The 24,896-nt window shown below is 31.8% G+C and overlaps 2 protein-coding genes across 2 annotated transcripts; one reads left to right on the plus strand and one right to left on the minus strand.

Annotated features, from left to right (window-relative positions):
- Positions 1–985: 985 nt before the first annotated feature.
- LOC110992609 (prominin-1-A) lies at positions 986–23,104 on the plus strand. Its single transcript, XM_022258491.2, has 18 exons — positions 986–2,002; positions 2,146–2,201; positions 9,123–9,343; positions 11,041–11,228; positions 13,928–14,023; positions 14,738–14,940; positions 15,826–15,961; positions 16,317–16,487; positions 17,115–17,214; positions 17,519–17,600; positions 17,985–18,148; positions 18,338–18,559; positions 18,931–19,046; positions 19,415–19,605; positions 20,992–21,150; positions 22,058–22,191; positions 22,355–22,414; positions 22,882–23,104. The coding sequence occupies exons 1-18, from the start codon at positions 1,021–1,023 to the stop codon at positions 22,910–22,912; spliced, it is 3,312 nt and encodes a 1,103-aa protein (XP_022114183.2). The 5' UTR covers positions 986–1,020; the 3' UTR covers positions 22,913–23,104.
- On the minus strand, positions 2,487–5,422 carry LOC110992635 (protein takeout-like). The gene is made up of 5 exons (XM_022258525.2): positions 5,279–5,422; positions 3,754–3,976; positions 3,324–3,448; positions 3,010–3,162; positions 2,487–2,704 (listed from the first exon to the last, which is right to left on the minus strand). The coding sequence occupies exons 1-5, from the start codon at positions 5,346–5,348 to the stop codon at positions 2,553–2,555; spliced, it is 723 nt and encodes a 240-aa protein (XP_022114217.2). The 5' UTR covers positions 5,349–5,422; the 3' UTR covers positions 2,487–2,552.
- Positions 23,105–24,896: the final 1,792 nt, after the last annotated feature.

Consider the following 24,896-nt stretch of genomic DNA (forward strand, 5'->3'; position numbering starts at 1 on the left):
GCTAATTACCTACTTGCCTATTAGATTTAAAAATAATCATGAAACAGATTCAGAAATCTGAGGCCAGGACTTAAACAGGTTGTAGGGCCACTGATTTATTTTTTATTCAGTTTAACTCATATCAATACTGATTTGATTATCCTTTCACTACAAAAAATTCAAGGTTAAAAATGTCATATTTCGATCGACAAGCAAAACAGTTTTTTGTTTTGGTTGTCTAGCGATAACCAGTTTCAGTAGGCTTGGTTTGTCAACAGCAATTGTAACAAAAACAAGACATGCGGATACGGCTCTGGTGACACATGAACATGACACGATACCGAGACCCGCTGACCCGTTTTTAGCAGAGACTAGTCAATTTACCCTTAAAAATCACGGAAAACCTCACCCAGTAAGAAAGCAGTGTGTTGACTTAACACACATATGGCGCTTAACGGGCACGTGCCCTCATTTTCAGCCGCAAACGAAAAGACACTTTTAAACCTTTTGACACCTTTTAACTTAAGGGTCATTTTACTTTGTGTACGCAAAGATTTTGAAAACAAAGGAAATGTTTAAGAAAACTTGGACGGAATGTTCCTTTAAGAATACAAAATGATAATGTTTAATCATTTATTTAAATTTTAGAACTTATAGGATTTTACATTACAATATGTACAATTGATGTATGTTAATAGGAGAAACACCTTGACAATTTAGGCAACATGGACTATATAGTTGTAGTTAAATTAATTTGATATCACGTTTGACATTAAAATTGTATTATATTTGTTTGGTACCTCAATAACTATCGGACAGAAATCTAACAAAACAAAGTAGAAACTCCAAAAAGTACATCCTTAATGAGGTACTCTGTTTATAATCCAGTAAAGGTAGGGGCTTGACATGACACGATTGTGCAACGTCGGCAGACTGCTAAGTGCTCTAATCCCCTGTTCAATGTCCTACTCCACAACTTAGTTCATCATTGATACTTGTAATGAAACGTCGCGAGCTGTAAAAGTTAGCTATGGCATAAAAATGAAATCCACTATAATTTACATAATCCTTATTAATCGGGTTACGTCGCAAATTGTTATTAATTCAGTGAATCAGATAAAAGCTTCACGAGAAGCGACTGAATCGAATTTTTCTTTGCCGCAAACGGTGACGAGTTCGGAAACGACTCTCGCGGTGTCGACCGGATACAATCTTAATGTAACTCCGCCCAACGTCCGCAACGAGACGTTGGAAGCACGACGAGAAAATTTCCGAGCAATCTCACCAATTTACCCGGTTGAAAAAACGAATTCCGATGAAAAAAGTGATGAAGAAACGTTCAAATTGCTTTCATCTCACGAAGGAAATTCTTCGGAGAGTGGGGTTGATGAAAAATTAAATGATGATATAAATAATACATCGGCGTCACAACTTGTTTGGGACAATTGTTACGAAACCTCGTACAGAGATAACCACCAAGTGAATACAAAAGTTCACTACGACATGGAAAATGCGCATCGCCTAGAGATTGACAATGGTGGGATGTTGAAAAACAGGGAGTTTCTAGAAAATAACAGCTCACTCGCAGTTAGAAATTGGCTGGAGAGATATAACAATCTGAAGAATTCAATGGCGGCGCGTAAGTCTACCACTGAGATGACTACGGAAATATCTTCTATTATAATACCATCCAAGGATTATTTCGACGAGCCCCCAATGGATGTCGGCATGATCCAAGTGAATTCCGTACAAATATTGCCAATAACGAAAGAAATTGTTAGAGATTACGAGTTCTCAGAACCTTATAACGTGACTGTTGATGTACTTGTAACAGAAAATAACATCAAAGCAAGTTACAGTGACGATTGGTTCGAAGGGGAGGATAGGACGAAAATAAAATTTAGTAGTATGCCGCAGACACAAACCTATTTGATACCGAAATTCAAACTTGAAGAGGGATTTCACCCTTTTAGTTTTATGTCGCAGTTTTTTTCGATGATATATCCGTTCGATTTTCCCGTCGGTAAGTCTGCTTTTAGACCCTTTTTAATGTTTACATTCGAATGTATGAATATTTACTTTCGTACAAGAATGGACAGTTTTAGTCTATTTTAATAAACCTAAATATATTAGCTTTAATTTGTTGAAATAATGGTCTGTTCTTAGGTCTTATCAAGGATATTGTCTGGGGAAAATTTACATTTCCATATTCATTTTTACAGGTAATTTAATATATCTAAATGTAATTGCTAGCTGCGATTCCATAGAAAATGTTATAAATAATAATTGGAAATTAGATTTCAAGAAATCGTAGATCGTTTATACAAGTTAAGGATTACAATGTATTTAAAATTAAACTTTACGATTTCTAAAATACAGGACTGTAGATACTTGCCACAGTAGGCTATACAGAATAAGTACTAACTCATTGCTAGAATTTATTGGACATACGACAATGTATGGCTCTGGAAATACATAATTATCTTAAACCTAGATTTAAAATCAGATTAAAATCACAGAATATTTTATATTTAAGGCGGTAATAGTCTAGTTAAAAATTAAAAAAAAATGATTTAATCCACAATAAGCTCATTTTTCGGAATTTTATCAAAGAATCGTTTAATGTTATCAAACGTCGCTTTGATTATCGTATCGACCACTGGTTTGCCAAACTCGTCAACAACTTGTTTCCAATTTTCATTCAGAAACAGCAAAACAGTTTCACCTGAAATAAAATGTTTTTGATGAAATAAGCACTAGAATAAGAATTGATAAGAGTTAGACTACCACAAAAACATTCGTTATAACATAACATTACTGAATATTACTTTATCGGAAAGAGTATAAAGTAAAAAGATTATAATGAATTTAACCAAAGTAAACTAAAAAGTATTATTCGTTATAGTTAAATCCACTGACAAATTCAAATTAATAGTGTTGCAATCAAAATTACTCTCTTATTTATAAAAACATAAATGATTGAATTATAGTGTTAATATCACTGCTTATTCACAAATAGGCGAAACTTACTTAATTGAGGGTTTCCCTTAAACAAATTAGTGAATGCAAACGTAACTCTTTCTCCAAACTGATACTTCACTTTGTAATCCTTAACAATTCTGTATTCAACACCGTCACGCATCACATCTTGGAATATTAATTTTGCATCAAATCGGATATTGGCTGAAATATAACAAAAAGTAAAAATCACATCTGATTGTATAAACTTGGCTTCGATTCCTCCAAAGAAATTTCGGTGGTGAGATTTCGTTTATTTAAAGAAATTTGGTATGGAGAATCAAATGAAATGCATTTATTGATATATTTATAATAAATTTGCTTACGTGTTTTTATTTTAGCATCTCCATCTCCATTAATGCTAACAATCAAAATTCTTCCTGTCGCTGTGTACTTTCCTTTTACGGTCAAATTACACCGCAATGACAGGTTTGCTTCCAGATCTAAATAACTAAAATATTTTACTGTTAATGTACCAAATACGTACGATTCCAAATAATAAATACAACCCCATTTAATGTATATCTTTAGATTAAATTCCTGGTAAATTAAGGCTGAATCTGCACTAGGAAGTCTCCGGATGTTGCAGATGTCCCAATCCCATATTACTCGGCTAATGCTACAGATATTTAATTCTCCAGAACTTTTTGTCCTTATCAAATTAGAATGACTAAATAAGACTAATTTTTAAATTCCGCATCGTAAACATTTTAAACATACGTTTTAATAACATATAAATTAGATCAATTTAGTTACCTTACAGATTCCACCACGCATTTCCTGAATCCAGTTAACATACCGTCTCGAAAGTGTATCTGTAAGCCTCCAGGTAGCTCCAAATCTACTTTTTCCTGGTACAGAGGATCCGACGAGTTTATACCTAAGCTAGGGATACCCTTTACAAACAAAGGGATTGTTTCTAGAATATTCGGCTTTAAACACTCCGATTTTAGACCTGGGCATGGTTTTATGTAGTCGGCTGTAAATAAAGAATTACATAATGTAGCTAGATTTTATAAAAAAATATTTATACTCCAAAATATTATTTACAATCTTAAATAGGTGAAGGTTAGGCAACATTTTATAAATATTGTCATGGAATATTTTTGTAATCAAATTTCAAAGTTCATGTGGGATAATATCAAAAGTTGCATAATTCATTTATGGTCAACACTCTGGCCTTGTGCATTGCGGTTTATTAATATATTTTTAAACACTAGTAAAATCGAAGGCCCAATAAACCGCATTGTATTGAGCTATTCACCTCACGTTGATGTGTGAATACCTTGATAAAGGTTTTATATTTCAGTAAATGCAATTATTTCCATAGTAAGTGAGACCTGATTCTCAGCAGTAGTAGGACTTCTCGACTAAAAAATAACGTAGGCATAAGCCAGGCATAGTACCTTACAAGTTGCTGCTGTTCAGACATTATGAATGGATCAAGTAGAATCAGGGTTATATTTATTTTCTTGAAAGAGTTATAAAGCTTCTCATGCAAGTCTTTAGTTCTTTTATCAAAATTCAATCTTTGTGTAATAAATAATTGCAAAATCGAAGCCTTCGAAGTCTGGTTGCGATATTATAACAGTTCAAAATTATTGTGTAACGCAGAGTGCTTGCTTAAGATAATGACATACACGTATTATATTGAATAAATCATTAGAATTTAATGAAATGCTAAACCACGAAAATGACCTCTCGCTCATATTGGGAAATGCTATTCTCTAAATGTCAAAGAATGTCACCAAAAAACGCAGGGTCATCAGATATTTAGTTAAAATAAATTGTTTAAAATTCCTGACTAAAATTAAAACTATTTCCGTTGATGAATTATTGCGTGATTTAATTAATTTTTATTTATTTATCAACACTTTTTTACATTAAAAAACAAACAAATTTTATAAATAATCTGCAACGGCCGGCTTTATCGATCAACAAGCCATCTCTTCCAGACCAGGTATTAAGGAAAAAAAGAAATATGATGGCTAAAGTGCATGAATTATAACCAAATCTAACATAAAAAAATAGAATTACCAACCTTAATCTAAAATATTACAAAAAACATTAAACACCTAAAAAGTCAAAATACAATCATTATTTTTTTATAATGTATGTTTGCTTAAAAAAATATTTCTAATTTTTACTAATATAAAAGGCAATTTAAATAACATTTTTTAATCGTGTAGGAACAAATCCCAAAAAATTATAGAAATAATTTAAATGTTTAAAAAACGGGCACTCTAAATCAGTTACATATATACATCAAACATATACTTACGCGCAACTTTTGCCGCCGCATAATTGCAAAGTGTTATAAAAAATAATAAATTAAAGTTAGTCCAAAACATTGTTTAACCGTTAAGAGCAACACACGCTTATATTGTACGAAAACTTAAGCGACACTGATACGGATGCTGGCTAGATACATCAAAAGTTTCTCCCCATTTAATTGTAATTTGGTTTTATAGATGGCCTCTTGTTTATTTTATCTTCATACAGACATTAAGTTAGTGAAACGTTTGCTTTATTAAAGTCTGTCAATTATTTTATCACACGGGACTTGTATCAATATACAATTAATATTAACAGTGACGTAGACTCGTTTGGCAATCGCGCTTCAATAGGAGACTAAAATTATAAACAAACACCTTTGTAAGGTAACAAGTTCGGGCAAACCTTATTTGTGATGGAAAATAATTGTAATCATCACACACATATCAGGATAACAGAAACTGAAATGTGTCTGCTATATCCTAAGTTTTGCTATTGAATTAAGCTAGGTCATGGCTATACGTGACATGCATACAGAACGTATGTCAACGTATTTTATTTATTTTATACACCTCTATTTAAAAGCTGGTTTAAAAAACGCATCAAAACAAAGTAATTGTGTCATAAGAAATTTTACATTTTACATTATGATTTCGTCAATTCTTATATTAATTGTAATGTTTCACGCAGCCGATATTTAAAAACTCTAGTCGGAAAATATTTTAATGTTATTAGTAAATTATTGTAAACCTTGATTTATGATGATTTATTTAATTTTTTCGCACAGCCAATTTCTCCCCATGTCTACTTCGATAGCTGTTTATTCCAGTTGCATTAAAAATATGTTTGGTTTTGTTGACGAATAAAGATATTAATAAAATATACTTACAGGGTAAGAGATAACATTTTAAGCTTCTTAAATAAAGGTCAATTATCATGATAGTTTGCACCACAAATTGTTCTGATACATTTATTTAAGCCTATTACTTCGACTGAATTTCCCCAAACTGTTAAAAATTTAAGTTGCAGATAGCTCTAATTACGTGAAGGTAATAAGAGTATTGTCTAATAAACAGGTCGACAGATGCAGGTCGATACTATAGTTTTAATGTATGATTGTTGAGAATTGCTTCTCAACGAAATGTGAACTAACAATCGCTTAAAAATTAAATATATACGCTATATAAATCTCCATGAATGTTTAAAAATAATCTTTCTAAACAAATCTGGATTATTCACATATATTTGTATCATTGTGAGAAAGTCCACGATGTGTTATGTATCGATATGTGATGTTGCAAAGAAACTCAAAGAAAACAGTCGAGTTATACTTCCTTGACAGAACACAATGAAAAATTTTCCCACTTACTATATTACCACTTTTTTATTATCAGTTCTCAGTCCCTCGGCCGATAAATTGTGAATATTATTATTTATTCATTTATTTAAACGTTCTAAAACAATGTGTATGCCTAAAAATACAAAAAAAGACATTACAAATTTAATACTATGTGTATTCACATCACACATCAATTACATTAGAACAAGCAACCACTCAACAAAACAAAAAATATATATTAAGACTTATTCGTATATAGTGTTTAACGTCTCACACTGTCTAAAAGTCATAATATACTTCATTTTATTTAGGAGACGACATTCCCTCTTAAATTTATGTCACGAATTAAAACACTTTGCACTACACAATATTCATAATCCGGAAACAATGCTTTTAAAATGTCAATTTAAACTATGACCAACATTCATTTTCTTGGCATTCAGTGTCTAGTATTATTCCAAAATGCATTAACTTGTTTTACTCCTTTTTTAACAATTTACTATAAGATAGTCTTAATTTGAACCCCGTGGTATCAATTTCGATAACAAAGAACACTATAATGCGTAAATATATCTAGTAATCATAGTTTATTTTAAATATATTGACTATACCAGAAACGATTAACAAAAATTATCAATCAATCAATCAGTCAATAAACTATTGCATAGTCCGTAAGCTTGATCTCGAAGTGATGTTAAATCCAATTGGTGTTTCTCTATTGACTTGAGGTCTACACTAATTGGTTAATTCAGCAATTTGATTGGATTGATCGATCAACGTTTCTCGACTGATAGCTGCTATTCGGGTACTTAATCTACTATCACTAGCTTTGACAGGAACATAAACGTTGATTTTAGTTCCTGAAAGAGGCAAACATTTGCATTTGCGTATTACAAATTGTTATTTGCTTAATTTTAACAGATCCAGTTTAAAAACGTAGTTCACCTCTATGTGGCATTGAATATGCTATACCATTTTTACTAAATTATTGATCTGCAATTATAGATGATTTAATTGAGAACGATGGGTGCGGCTTTAATGATAATTTATGATAAAGTCAGTTGCTGTTACGAAGAGGTTTGACAAGTATATCACGTTAAATAGAGCCGTTTTCATAACTTCAAATTTTTATAACAAACAAAATTGTTTTATTACTTTTGATAAATAAACTGTGTCAACAGTGTTATTGATTTTAATGTTACCGCATTATAATAAAATTATTTATTATAATGCGGTATATATTATAATAAAGTTATATACGTTTGAAATAAAATAAATATAAAAATATTATCGATGATAATAAAATCATGAAATACAAATGAGTTTTCCAAGAGTTTTAAATACAGTCTCTTTGTTAAGAATATTAGCCTGTATTTGTTTAATTGTCTTATTTGAAGCCTTACACGGTGTCAAGGCTTTGGATGAGGTTACCGTACCATTTTCATGATAATACACAGAAACTCAAAACCTATAAGGAAATGTAACCAATTACAGAAGTAGTTTTTATTTTTGAAAAATACTTGATCACAACATATTTTTAGTAAAAAAAAAGTCGTAGGTTGAAGCGAAGTATCGGACCTTAAATTCAGTTCTACTGATTTTTAAAACGTTTACTGTAATTAAAAAATGAAACTGCTCATATCATTTTTTCATGAAGGTATCTTAGTGTAGACTTATAAAAAAAAAGCTCGTTTTATTTATAATCATTAAAAAAGTAGAATATACAGCTTAGATTTGTTATGTACATCCTAGCTTTCTTCACCTACCGTTGACCGCACAGTATATAATATTATCTAGTGTGCGATTATGAACGTTACAAATCTGTTTTTCTATTAACGGACGAAGGGTAGGAATAACTGAGCACAAACTCTCGGAAAATCGCCAAGGCGTTGTTGATAAAGCTGCTACTCTTTCTACATTAAAAAATAATCAACATCTATACTTACAAATGGTTTAAATTCATTATTAAAATAAATTTCTTTATTCATAGAATCTCTCTAAACCAAAAAAAGTCGATAGAATGTTGATACGTTTTTTTGACGTAAGAATACTTTTCCTCACATTACGATGATAAATGAAAGTATTTACATTATAATAAATACCCTAATAAACATAATAACACACTTAGCTTCGTAATGATCGCATGTGTTAGCACTTTTTGTGTAATCCTAACGATGTTGATGATAAATGTTACAAAAATGTTTGTCGTTAAGTTAACATTGCCTCCTAAAATTATTTGTTATTTATAGTAATATTGGGTTATTGACTTGTTGGCTTTTTGGGCCCTCAACCCTATTATCGTAGGTACGAGAAGTACAGTGAAGGAAAACACCTTGAGAAAACCGCCATACTTTAGACCCAAAAAGTCCACACCGTTGTCAATAGTCTTGTCTTACCGCCACATACTTGAAAAAGCAAAATGATCAAATACAGAAATCTGAGGCCAGGATCCTCACCTGGTCTAATATCTTATAAAATCTGCTTCTCTAAAATATAATACTAATATTTCCAGTCCATCAAGATGGAGTCTACGTTCTTAGCATTCATCATAGCGTTTGCCTGTTTTGCCTTGGTGATACCAATCTATCTCCTTATTTTGGGTGTACTGGCACTACTGCCAGGTTCAAACCACGATGATGAGTTGGAGACGGGAGCCCTATTCCCTGATGCTGAACCGGATTGCAACGACAAAAGCGTTGTGATTGTGACGTTCCTTGTTGTTCTGTTGTGTGGGTAAGTTTGAACAATTTAAATTATTTATATTCGGCAATTTTAGTCTAGAGATAATTTAATAAAGTCAACATATTAATTTCAATACTTAGATATCTTTATAAGTAACTATGAAAATCAAATATACAGTATTTACAATTTTCTTAACAACACATTAATAAAATAAAAACAAACTTAAAAAGATTGTTCCCTGTGGCAGTATTGCTTTCACGCTATCAGCATTTCTTCACTGTATTGCGATACTTATTCGTTGAGCGAGGAAAGCACCAGCTCTGGGGTCACCGGCGCCTTGACCCCTCGGGCCAAGAGTCTCTACTTCAAAGGGAACAACATTTTTGAAGAAGTTGTAGGAAAGACTCCTATATTTGAGCCGTTAATTATTTTTCGACTGCTCTCCGACGCCCAAACTTTTTTGCTTGTCTGAGTTATGGAGTTAAGACAAGGTCCACGTTGAATACTGGCAACAGCCAGGTAATGTAAACGGCAATTGCAGACATTGTTAAAAGGAAAGGTAATTCCAAAATTTGTAATTTGTAAACAAATAGAAATTAAAGATATTTCTGAGAGAGAAGCGTTTAGGTGTATTTATTTATTTTATAAGAAAATAGCCATATAGTATGCTAATTAATACCCGGTATTAAGCTGCTGTGGCTAACTAAGTTATACACAGAGCGTATAGTCCGCTTGAGGTGTCGATACAGGAACAATTAAACATTTTGAGCGTGCCAACCGAATCGAGAAATTCCGTAACGAAATAAACCTAACACACGATGTCGGCGGCCAACATGCGTAAGAGCGGGAAAGAACGCATACTGCGTCTCACATCGGTCTGACGTGATTGGTGACGTAGCGCAGGTGCATTGGAGTGAAACAGAATGCATACTGCGTTTATACATCTCTCTGAGAAGATCGGTGAGGTAGTGAGACAGACTATATAGGTGTGTTAGACTGAATCGGGTAGAGTCGTAAAATGGTTCATACTTTTTGCTACACACATACTGACATACAAATCTTTCCTCTTAATAATATTATATAGTGGAGTGGTAGAATGGTAGATTAAAGTAATATCAAAGAAAAAAAAATACTGCATAAATTAAAAATAAATAAATAATTATAATTGCTTAAGTTGATAAAAAATGCTATGCAAGCTACATCGCGGCAGTCCCAGAGTGCCACACGTTTTTTAATTCATAATCGATTTCATAGTATTATAATACAATTTAATATATAACAAAACTTGAAAGTGTTAACACTTAAAGTGAACTCTACCTTCAATCCGATTCGAGGGCTTTTAACGCAATTGGACCGCAGGTGAAATTCATTCAATCGCTAACTGTTAACGCGACCCTCTTAGTGACAACCCTTACAAGGGAGACCGATTGGAATTCGTTAATTATATAATTTCTAATAAAAAGTCTGCTTGTTACCATCGTTTTCCTGTTTTTGATTCTTCATATAAATAAATATTGGACAGTTGGTAGAGTTGGTTGTTATACGATTAACTATCTAGAACACAGTTTTCAAGGCTAACCTCACAATGTTACGGAATGCCAGCTCAAACGTGCAAAATGTGTACGTCGAATATTTAAAAATATATGTTACAATGCCACCATCACCTAGGGGTGTCCCACATTACTAAAATTACAAACATAACAAATAGATATTTTATCTAATTTAATCATAATAAACATTATTTTCAGGTCATTGATATCAGGAATGGTGCTAAGTAACGAACAGTCCCGTATGGCGGCGGAAGACAGTCGCAACGTGGTTAGTTGCGCTTGCGCAGATATAGCAGCCTGGCTTTCTGCTGCGGCGCGGGAGTTGCATCAGGGGCTTGTACCACCAATTGACATGGTCTTATATGCTTACAAGAATGACTTGAAGAGTGAGTATTGTAAAGATTAGTATGTGATTATATGTAAATAATAACTATAAGGTCATTTACATCTAAATTGTATGGACCAAGAACTATTTAAAATAATTTTTCGAATTTAAATAAACTAAAGGATTATTTAAAAAAAGGTTTTATTTATTTATTTAATTATAAGTAATCTAACAGCTACTTAATACATATTATTATACAAAATACAAATACAATACACAAAGCCAAAACAGATTACACAGATTAAATAAATAACAGAAAACAAGCATTAAAAGACAAAGTTACATTTAAAAGAAAAACAAAAGAATAAAATTAAAAACTGCAAAATTAAAAAAAGCAACAAATAATACTAAGAATTTATTAATATCTACTACTTAAAAAAAACTACTACTTAAAAAAATCGGAGTCTTCCCGCTTCTCCAAGTACTTCTTGACATCTCTCTTTTTGTGGTAGAAAAGATCAATGTCTTGACAATGGTTGTCATAGTTCGACAAAACCCTAAACATTGGAGAATTACGCAGGTAATTCGACTTCATACGAGGCACAGTGAACAATTTTGAGTATCTTGTCGCATAAGCAGGAGGAATTTTAAATTTAATTAATGATAGCAAATAGGGGCTGTCTATCCGCCCATTAAGTATCCGCATGTAAGAAGAACAAGTCTTGCTGACTCCATCGATATTCTAGTGAGTCTAAATTAAAATATGAGCAAGAACCAGCATAACTATCGAAACTTTTATATTTTTTGAAACAAAGAAATTATATAAACTTTTTTTGTATATTTTCCACAGCTTTTTTGTATTTTACATAATATGGAGACCAAATAATACTTGCGTACTCCAGCACGCTTCTGACATATGCAAAATAAAGGGTTTTATGCAATATAAATTTTGAAATGTCTTGCATGACCGCTTGACAAACCCTAACTGCTTATACGCTTTGCCTGGCTGTTATGTTATCGATATGTTCTGATAGACCCATTTTTTCATCTTATAATATTCCAAGGTCTTTAACTAATTTTACTTGTTTAATGGGGATGTTATTGATTTTGTAAACATATTGTATTTCTTTGTTTTTACGTGAAAAAGTTATATTATTACATTTGTTTATATTTATTGTAAGTTTATTTTGTTTGTAATATATTTTTAGTCTATTAAGATCTTGTTGAATTTGATTGCAGTTATCTATAGATTTTATTCTTAAGAAATTTTTTTGTCATCCGCGGACATAAGATGTTTGGAAAATGGAAAACAGTATTTTATATCGTATGTAAAAGCATTAAATAATAACGGGCCAAGTATTGACCCTTGGGGTACTCCTGATGTGATGTTAGTGAACATGCTTTTGTACCCGCATATTATGTATGACTCTCCATCTGTAAAGATCGCCACGTATTCCAAGGGAGAAATGCTTATGTAAAAGGATAATGTGATCAACACGATCAAAAGCTTTTTCTATATCCGTGTAGATAGCATCAATTTGTTCACCCTCATCCATACCTCGCAGTATATAGTCAGTAAAAATAGTTGAACGATTAACTGTAAAGCCGTGTTGTTGTTCCGGTAGTTGTTTAGAGATTAATGGACTTATAACATTATGGACTAGTGTTGCGAACAGTTTGCTAAAAGAAGTAAGAATTGAGATTGGTCTATAGTGGTCAATTTTGTTTTTGGAGCCTTTTTTATGAATTGGAACGTGTGCTTGCATGTGCTTCTTTCCATTTTAAAGGAAATGCACAGAATGTGTTAAGGGACAAATTATAGATATATGATAGTGGTGTTGCAAGTTCCTTACTTTCTTTGTAGGAAAACTGCAGGTATTCCGTCACTACCTGGACCCTTATCTATATTTAATTGTGTTATAGCTTTAAAGATATCATGTTCCGTTATGTAAATGTTGTTATATATAACATCTGACTCGGGTAGGTCAGGTAGATCATAAGTACCTATCGCTGGGAGCGTGGAAGACGCTGTTGAAGAATTTGTTAAAACCATCACAAATTTTATTTTAAATTTAATTTCATTCTTAATTAAAATAAAATTTCTTAATTTTATTTTAATTAAGTTTTATTTTATGAAACAAATAACAATTTCATATTTCAAACATAGGAAAAACTTGTTTTGAGTTATGACTCAAAAATCAGTTACAAAGGTCATTTGGATAGAACATGCTAATTGACAATAAACCGTAAACACTGTGTTTTCTTAAGTCTTGACACTAAAGGTTAAATCGTGAAATTTACGGCCAAAGGAAAATCGATAAAATAGATTTATCTATTGACGTGAATTTTAAAACGTAGTCGTAGTTGTTTTCATATAAATTCGTAAATTGCACATAATTTAAATTTGTTTTCTTTGAGGTGTTTGAATAAATTCAACTCGATATTTTAAAAAAATGAGTTACAACATTCAGACCTATGGCACATAGAGCAGGCACACAGGTAACTGATAATTAATTTAGTATCATCAAATTTTGGACAATTTACAATATATATTATACACTCAATATCAATAAAGACTGTCATTAAACATCTGTGCAGTTTAATTTACAAACAACGATCATTGCTACTAGCTAAAGAGAACTAAGAGTTACGCAAACCATCACAAACCATGAGTTAATAATCATGCATATATTACATTGAATTTTGGGAAAACAAATTTGTATCGAAATCGTAATATTAAGCTATGATAATGGTTTCCAGACGTCGACACTCTTTTGGGAGATCCGATTCAACAATCAATTGCTTCGGAGAGCGGCATCGATTTCGTTCTGGATTCATTAATGGATATTGTAATTGGTACGTTTTTAATACCTTATATTATCCGTAACTTCACTGTAGTAATCTATTTGCGATACTATTCATATTTTTCTTTCTAAAAAAAGTTTTATTATTTATTTGTTAGTGCGAACAGAAGTTACTTAATTTTTGTATTTTTTTCCTACTTCATTCTTTTTCTTGTTTTTTTGTATCGTGTGTTTTTCAATGCTTTTGCATTTTGGTGAGGTCACTTAGTTATGTCAGGATAGTGTTTTTATAAATAAATAAAGTATAGCATTAATTCGTTGCAACGTGTAAGAACTAGCACTACAATAGTATGATGTATTTTTATTCCATCCATACATACAGTTTTTCTTTACGAAAATAGTTGTGAGAAATTCCACTTACGTCTAGGGTGAATGGAAAATTATTTTTCCATTATAAAGGGTGGAGAGGATAAGGGATAACAAGTACAAGTATTATCAAATTAAATTATGTTAGATACAAAAATATTAAGTATATGTACGAGTGTATTATATTAATTGTATAATATTTTGAAATTTGGCAATTGGACGCAAATATCACACAACCATAACTGTTAATATGCATAACAAAAAAATAAACACGATTTCTTTTTGTAATTTATAGCTTGACATTGATCTTAAATATAATAAAAATGTACATTTTAATATAAAGAATAGCATTGACGTATAAAAAACAAGGCCGTTGAGATGATAACATTGCATTTTGCAGAGAGCAAGGATCTGTCATCAAAGATAACATCTCTACGCAACTACACGATGAAGGCGAGAAGTTTAGCTTCTGTTGCCTCAGACAGGATTCAGGAACTACGGCGACAGATCGACAACTTGAAGAAGCTTTGTAACACCAAGGACGCACCGCTGTGTGACACTATCAATACGAATACGCTGAAGTTGCAGATGCAATTCGATTCAGTAAGATTTTAAACAATAGTTTCAGAAAATAACTATTAAATGCTTTTTCATAGTATATTTCTACTTTTTGATATTGTCAAAACTGAGTTTTATAGCCCATTCAGTAAGTATTATAGCACGTACCGTCTACAACAAAATTAGTAGACATAAATTTAACAGGAAAAATTTTTGTGATATATAAAAATACATTGCAAACGCTATGCGTGACATTTCATAAATGCTTATTTTTATCCAATTTATATAATAATCAAATTTGCGATACAGTGCTTTTGTAGTGCTTAATTAAATCTTTTTTTTTGATAGAACAGAAGGCAAATGGGTAGGAGACTTTCTTAAAATCATCTACTATATGCAGCTCTATAGGAATTGAATAAATAAAGTTAAATTAGATAAAGTTTAAGAAAAGGCTTTTATTTTCATAGACATGAAAACAAATAATACAATTGTTTCATTTTACCTTATTACTACTAAGATTCATACTAAGAGGTGAATCCAATGCAAAGAATACTTATTGGTGCTCAAGGCTGACCACATCAAAAGGAAAATTACTTTACAATGCAATTGAAACAATGCAGTGCAATGTTATTTCAACAGGTAACCTAACATACTGGCTGACTGATCCAAAAAGGAAACCAGACTTAATTGACCTTTGATTTCACCTATACAAGTATTGACATTGAAGACGGATTAGATATGAACTCCCAACATTCGCCTATCACATCGATTGTAAGAGAGCACAGCCTAAAAAAAGAAAATAATTATTCTCTTTATAACAAGAAAACCAACTGGAAGGGCTTTTAAATTGATTTAGATAATACCATTAATCTAAGAGTACCATTAAAAACTAAGGAAGATGTAGTGCTATTAGTTTTTTTTTTTTGATAGATTCTTCATGAACGCCAACTATTAGAACTGCGGGCTCTGGGCGTGGAGAACTTGACACTAGCAATATCTCAAGCAAGACAGGAGTTCCAAACCTTACCATCCGCTATTCTAGAGCAGACAGAATCTGTTAGAGATGGTAAGCATTTTATAGAGGATATATATTAATTCATTCATTCATCAAGAAACATTTACCCCACACCTTATGTAAAATAATGTATTTAATCTGTTTATGTTAAATGGAACTTATATATCAGACACTATACTTTTATCAGTTATAATTATTATTTAATTAGTAATTTCATAAACCTTTTAATTGTTGCTAATAATTTCAATATTATGGTTGACATTTGGCACTTACCAATAAACATTTGACTTTTGACTTCTCCATGTATTAAATGTGTTTCACATAGTATTTATTCGTAATTTAACCACTATTCAGATAGTATTATGTATTATTTCATTTAATATTAAACTGAAACCAATTTACTCAGATGTCATCCGTGACATAGAAGTTCGTCGTCAGATGGTGCACAACTCTGCACGAGTGCTGAAGAATATAGTCCGGCACTTGACATCAGGATTGCGCAGTCTGGCTCATAAGCTGGAAGGCGGGCTTGAAAGGCTGGAGAAATATGACTATTGGCGGTGGATACTCATGCTTGGTACGCCTTTCATAATGTCTAAGTTATAAACAAATTATTAAATGTACATTTTGCCTTGAAGCATAAACGTAACTTGAAATATATGACGTGTAAATATAATAGTAATATACAGAGCTCAAACTTTACTTACGAAAACCTTTGCACTGTTTACTAAACATGAACTATGATTAAGTACTTAAAGACATTTTAAACGGTGACATTAAGCTAAGATAGAAAATGAGATGATGTGATGAATGATACAAAATACAAATTGATGTATCATTTTAGGAATACATTCTTTATTACCCTTTAAAAACTATAACACGTTTTTAAACGTCTAAAACGGTACACATCTATCTTCTGTTTATTATTATCATTGTAATAACTAGAAATTTACGAGTAACCTTTAAAATATGTATGTAATGTAAAGTAAGACTCTCGACTAACCACTAAGTATGACTTCCTATTCTCAAAAACGTATTGGATGTCAACAACGACAGTGATAGTTTGCGCTGTGACAGAATTTTTAATTTTATATACACATAATACTCACATAAATGGTGATTATTATTAACAGTATTTTAGAACTAATATAATAAATCGTATTGAAACAAATATTTTTTTTTATCTATTATCTATATCTTACAGCCTGCACGATAGCCTTCGCCGGTGTAATGCTGCTCATATTCCTGGCCCTGCTCTGTGGTTGTGGAAATGCCAAAATTCACGCAAAACGGACATTACAAGTGTAAGTGAATAAGTTTAATAATACATATTTCTTAAATGTACTGACTTTTTGATAAAAACTACACAACTGAATAAGTTTTTCGACGAGAGAATTTGCAAACTAAGGCTTAAATTAATATGAATAAATTTGTCACACCTACAGATAAAAAAATTTCATGATATCCAAAATTGTCAATCAACATAATTCTTTTATATTTACAAATTTGAATTAAAAATATAAAATCTTAAATATGTGCTGTCTATTTTATTATTCCTTTTCGAACGTACAATATATAACAATAAATACATTAACTAGGTAATTTTAGATCATCCCTTTGGTTATGCCTGGTCTCTCTCATTTTATGGTGCGTGATATCCGCCACCTTCCTCATCGCGGGACATGCCGAGGTAAATTTCTCTAACATCCGCTGATTATTTTTTTCCGAAAAATTTATTAACCATTACTGGGACAACGATTCCTAATATAAACATTATTATTATTTATGGCTAAGCGCAAAAGTTTTCTGAAATGATTTGCGTAATAAAATATGTGAGGCGCTCAAAATATATTAAGCTTTTGAATGCGAGTAAGAGAGTTTGCTAGTTTAATTTGTGAGGATCAACTCAAACAAATTTAATTTCAAATCTTAGTATCTCAACTAGAGAAAGCTAAAGCTAAATGAAAAAAGAAGATATCTTAAGCAATAAAACTCTTTTTGACGGTTTTTAGGGTATGGTAAATCTGTAATGAATCTATTTCATCACAGTAACTTAAAAAAGTTTAAATATCAGGTATTTATATGTCACGCGTTGTGGGACTCGCCTCAGTACAGCACTCTGTCGTCCCTCTTGGACCGGCCCTCACCTCTTTTACAACACAACGAGGGAATTTTCGATGTGTTACTTCGTGAACTAGAAAATGTCACCATTGAAGTCTCAGTCAGAGATGTTTTGAGGTCAGTTTACATATGTTCAATTTTTGGATACCGAACAAAATAAACACGGGGTCACACTATTGTCTGCTTTACTGATTATTCTTTAAAGTACATTCACGTAAGTAAACTTACAACGAATGCAGGCCTAATGTTAGAAATAATATCGTTATTGGGTATATAAGAGAACCAATCGCTTAAACAAATAAACAGGGACTGTGAGAAAAACCGTCCAGCCTACGTAGTCTTTCAACTGGACAAGATGTTGGACGTCAACAAGGAGACGTCTTACTTCGAATGGGAGGAACTCCAGGCTGACCTTGACAGGCTCTCATCGGCCATCGATGTGGGCTTCCTCAAAACTATATCGTTTAATTTTAACCGGCTATTACACGATATACTTGATATATCGGATGTTAATATGACCAAATATAGGTATGTAAAAACATACCTTAATTTTTTTTAATTTGTACATTTTTAATCACTTTACATATACAACATACAAGCGTACGGTATTTTAATGTAATATTTATAGTTGCTTGCTAACATAGTAAGATAGAGTAGGATACGTCTTAATAACGTAGTACATAGTACGCTAACTAATATATAAAAATTGGTTTCAGCATTTGGGTTTAAAGAAATGTACCTTTTGTATCATGATTTAAAAAAATAGATCCGTACATTAAGTTCTTTTTCGTACAAATAAAGTATATAAATGTACATACAATAATGTACATACTCCATCTGAAAACACAACTTAAACCATAAAAAAGAGGAAAATATAATTTTAAAATGGCATTCTTTAGGTTAGAATACGATGGTCCAGTGGTAGGGAAAGACCTGCCATCGCTGATAGACCAATTGGAAAACGTCGCAGCTCAGGTCACTGACCTCTCTACTGCGGGAAGATTGGAAACTCTAGGTATCTATTTTATGTTTGCTTGCCTATATTAATAACCTTATACTTACCAACTAAATTAAAAAATATATATTTAGTTCCTAAGATTGCAATATTAAATACGAGAAGACCTGAAACCAAATATTTTTCTTCTTCCATATATCCTTTTAGGAATGCCAACATACGTGTTTCTTTCCAACGTACACCATACAAAGGCGTATGTTAAAAATTAAAAACATTCTTTTAGTTTTGAAAAAATTGAAAAATAAGCAAGGAATGTCACTCTCTTGACTTCCAATATTGGCAGTGGGTAATAAAAATGCTCGAGATTTAAAAATACCAAATAATTTAAGACATAACTTCCAGTGAACGATTCCAATGTACTCTTTCAGCTTCAAGAACGCAAAAATTACACTCGGCGAACATAAAACCACTGGAACAGCTGCGAGCGAATCTAGTCTTTAGGCTGACAGAATTAGAACTACAATTGATTCCATTCCGAAGGAAATTGAACATTTCCCTCAGCCACATTCATACAGCGCAGTTTTATATCAACAACCAAGGGCATGTTATCGCTCAGAAGGTCAGTTTCTAAGAAATATAATAAAGAATATATACAAACACAAAATTCACCCAGTTCAGTTTGATTTGATTTGTAACTCTAATTGATAGCATTACACGATTTATTTATCTATTAAATCCTTAAGAGAGAGTTAATTTCGGTGGCGGTAGTAGGAGGGATGTTCAAATAAATGAAACTCTTTGTTTGTAGCTGGGTGTCTAAAAAAAAAACTAACTTAACTTATTTAAGGGTTCTTAAATCTAGGCGACATTTCTGTTACGTATAAAGAATATAAGTGTAGTTAATCTATTAGAGATTATCGGTAACGAAAATTTTGTATTATAATTTATGAGTGTATGAAAAACTAAAAGGCACATTTATTTCTAATCTAACGTTATAATGGCAACAAATGTAAGATAGCTAACATTTGGTATACGCTTCTAATTATTAACTAAAGTATGTAACTTATCTCATATAATAAATAGAAACTTAAAACTTAAAAACTAAAACTGAACCTTAAACAAATTACGGAAAGTAGGAAGATCGTTGTAATATATGTCAGTATGTTTGTTAGTTATTAAGTAGTAAGAGCGAGCTTTAAAGTATTACATATCCGTGAACATGTTCGAATGTTTTCTTTTAATATATTAAATAGAAGTAGTTCTAGGAACCAGGAGTCGGTGATTTCTTTAATTAATTACGTAAAAATAGAAACAATTGAAGTGATACATTTTCAGCGTTGGAATATTATTTGTTGGTTGGAAAGGACAGATTTGTGGTCTGCGCATTGTTACAATGGCGCATAATTTATTTCACCGCAAAATTTTGCTAAAAAGGAGTTTTACGAGCCCTCCTAGTTTTTACTAGTTTAAATCAGAAATAGTTCCGATTATTTATACAAAAGTTAACATACACCATGATGTAGTAGGGATTCTTTAAAAGCCGGCAACGCACTTGCGAGGCTTTTGACAATGTGAGTGAATATGGGCGATGGTATCACTTAACATCAAAAGCTTCTTGCCCGTTTGCCCCCGTTATTACTCTTTTTTAATCCGTATGTACATTGTACAAAATAAAGAGGTTTTCATATAGTTTTATGTTTAAGGTCGACGTTTTTACCAATGTATTATTTAAAACCTCCTTATTTTTCACGATATCGTATTTTAATTTTACTTGTACAAACACAGTGCAAGCAATAAACTTGTATTATTTGTTTGGAAAAAGTTGGTAATTTTTACACCTCAAATATCTCCAAACTTTTTTTTCTCTTTATTTTACAAAATAATATAGTATTTCACAAAATGTAACATTAGAAAACCGCTGTGGTTTGTATTAATGTAACCATGGCAGTCTTGTTTAGTAGCGCGACAAAACTAAAATAAACAGTGTAAAATAAAAATGTTTCAGAAAGTGTCGACATTTGTGGCCCGGCTGGTGTCACACACGGCCGGTTGGCGTACACATGTGCTGACATCTGCCGGAAAACACGCGGGAAAGTGTCGGCCGCTTTTCACAGTGTACTCGGCGATAAGGTCATTATTATGTACTAAATACGTCGCATCATTGGTAAGTAAATATGACTTCCTTTTGAATATGTATTTATTTATGGCTACTTTGCATTATCTACTAAATAAGTCTTAACATCGTAGATCGTTAAAGTTGCAAATGTCTCCTATATAATAATACGTGGACATAGTCACATTATATTAATGCTTCTACTAAATTAACATGTTACAAAACAATTAATGATTTATGATATTTGACATAATATTAATTTAGTCTCAATATCATGTCCAAATATGTAAGCGTGATCAATGTGTCAAACATAATTAATTGTCAGTTCGTCCGGTGTTTACGAAACATTTGACTTGGCATTTTATAAATTATTTATAGGCTTATACAAGTGACTATGAGTTCCAACTCTGTTACAAGCGCAAACTTTTATCGATTTGCCCTTAATTTCTGCTTTAAGCTTTTAAAGTATCCTTCTCCGGTAAAGTAAACCTACTATATCATTTATCATATTAACTGATACCTTCATGATCTTATGTTCCAAATAAACGTATCGCAATTCTTTTTTAACTGCTTTCTAAATCATTGGAAATAATTTAAAACTTAATAATTCAATTATTATATAATAAAAATGTTTAAAACTACACAGAAAATGCAAGTTGAAATGTAGTTGTCTTTTACAACTAAAAAAACCAGTAGCACATTTTAGATCTGAGCCTCAGATTCCTGTATCAAGTAATGTAATCGGCAAGTTGGTGATCGGCCTCCTGTGCCTGACACACGCCGTCAACTTTTTCGTTTAAGGTTGCCTCACGATGTTTAAGCGTGTGTTAAATGCGCACATAGACCGAAATAACATTGTTGTACAGCCAGGGATCGAATCTACAACCTCTAGGATCAACCAACGCTGCCTTTATAAGTACCTACAATTTTATGTTTTAATATAAACTGTAACTTTCAGCACGGTTGGTGGTTCTGCGGCGTCCTCTTGGGAATATTCTGGTTCACCACACTAACACCGCTCTGTGTAAAATTGTGGCGATCGTTTGGCAAAAAGATTAGAGCTTTAGAAACTTTAAACCTCACAAGCTTAAGGTAAGCTGGAAATCCCATTTAATACTTTGCAGTTTGCAAAGTTTTACTGACTTTCTACAAACTACTAATTAATATTATTACTTTTTGACTATTTTTTTGTGTATTTATAATTTGCTACTTCTGCTGCATATCTCAGTAAACCTAATCATCATTTTCTCAGCAGTCAGCAAGGTACACCAGCTACGGCGGTTTGTGAAGACAACAACTGGAGTGCCCCTCCAGGGTGAGTACCATATAACTTCAAATTTTGTGTTATATAATAATAATAAAGCTACTTTATTTCTAAAATATAAAAAAAATATAAAAAATATATATAAAATGGTGTTATTTTTGTATGCACAAACGTTATTTCCATTTCTTTTTGTTCTGAAGTTACTCTTTTGGGTAAACGTAAAGATTTGTACTAAAATTTTTATGTTTCGTAATTTAACAGTTTGTAAAAAAATTACTAAAATAGGTACAATACAATAAAGTGCTTAAAATTGTTTTCTATTATTCTTAGCACAAATGTAAAAAAACATTATATACATATTATTATTTTAGGGAAAGCACTTTGTAATTTATTGAAATACATATATCTAAAACGTAATTGAAACAGCGCTCCTTTGTTGTTTGCAAACCAGTATGAGGCATACTGGTCGATCGCTTCGCTTCTCCATAATTTCTAATTATATTTTAATTAATTTCCAGTCCACCACCGCCAAGAAATGATAGCTGGTGAAGATTGATCCTCTGAAATCCTCGTTTATGTTTCTTCGGTCGTTCCAATACAGCACAAAATTTATTATCACTTCTATCAAGAACTTTTTATGGTTTTGCTCGCGATTTACACTGGCTTTTGTTTCTTTATATCTTTGAGTATGTCTTTTGAATAAACTTTTTTGTTCTTGAACGAAATAAAATATAAAGTACATATTTGTGTTTATTGCTCGTATATCGAATTAACTATTTCCTTTTATTGATACATATGAACAAAATACATTATTTTGTGCCGACCATTAATTGTTAAGCTTAGGTGAAATTTTGTAACCATGGGGATGTAGTAGATACATTTTTATATTATGTGCAGTCATTATGGTCCATAATTAAAACTACTGAATCGATTTTGATATACCTTATTCATCTCATCATGATGTTTCCCTCGGTACAAGCGCGTGTAAAGTGCGCATATAGATAGAACGTCCATTAGCACAGCCGGGGTCCGAACCTATGACCTCAGGTATGAAAGTTGCACGCTGCATCTACTAGGCCAAAAATTGGTTGGGATATGATTTTTAGTTTCAATTTTTAGTTTGCACACGTGCTGTACATTCTTATTCATCATACTGAAATATTATGCCATTACAACAGTCTCATATACAACATATACAGCAACAGTCAAACTGAAAACGTTATTTTTTTAAAATTTGAGTTATTGAAACTACTTTGTTTAGGCATTCATACAAATGACATTTATCATATCCTCGTACAGTACTTACTTGCATGTAAACAACATGTGTGACCTAATAATATAATAGTCAGTCCTTTTAGCTTTCAATTTAATATTAATAAGTTAACACGGGGCCGTTTGCTATATTTCTGTGCTAAAGAGATCCAGCGTTATTATAAAGTCGTTAGTTATGAAACTAAATAATTTATTTCGCAGCCGACCGACGTTATTAAATCGAGTTTTAAATTAATAACCTAGAAAATATCTCGCAACTTTTTTTTATTTGTACCAATTTAACGTTTTTAGTTCACTTTGTATAAAAAGGGATTAACATAATGATTTTTCGTCGTGGGAAAATACTTAAGCATTATTATGATATATATTTCCTTTTTTTTATATATATTGCAAAGGAGTAATGTGAATTAATTTTATAGTAACATAGTATTTTAAAAAAGTCTATGAATATTAATTAGGTACATTTATCTATTTATACATATTTTTACTTTTTTGTGTCTAAACGTGAACTTATCAATAGGTTTTGTATATAATAACAATATTGTAAGTTTGATAAAGCTTGAACGAATAGCATTTCAAAAATCTGCTACAGCTTACACCAGTGTTTCCTAACGTGGGGCCCACGTCCCACAGTGGGGCAATTTGATAGTTAAGGGGGCAATCTCCTCAATCTTCACTTCAAAAATTCTTCATTCAGCTGGAAATTAGACAACCAATTCGACTTAGGGTCCTTCAAGAAAAGAACGTACCAATTCTTAAAAGGCCGGCAACGCACTCGCGAACCCTCTGGCATTGAGAGTGTCCATGGGCGGCGGTATCACTTAACATCAGGTGAGCCTCCTGCCCGTTTGCTCCCTGTTCTATAAAAAAAAACTCAAGACTAAAGCTAACCAAATTGGAACCTAATATAAAATCTCCCAGCAGCGAGCATCAAGCACAAGAATCCCACTAAATGATTACAGACAAATTTTAAAATTATTTGGAATTTCAGTTTTTCAAGTTTTGAAAATTTACCTATTGTTGCGTTAACAATCTCATTATGATTTCTACCCAAAACTTATCAATTAAAATTCCTTAGTGTCCAACTACTTTTTTAAATATAATATGAAATATAAATTACAATTATTTTTATTTAAGATTTTTATTTTTAGGTAAGCTAAGGTTGGTAACCCCTGGCTTACACGACCAAAGTTTCCTATCAGATACGATTGAATTCTCGCAGGGCAAGCTTGTATGACATGTCTAGAGCAGCTTCATATTA

Source organism: Pieris rapae, chromosome 9 (genome assembly GCF_905147795.1).
Source record: "Pieris rapae chromosome 9, ilPieRapa1.1, whole genome shotgun sequence".
Classification (NCBI taxonomy): Eukaryota; Metazoa; Arthropoda; class Insecta; order Lepidoptera; family Pieridae; genus Pieris; species Pieris rapae.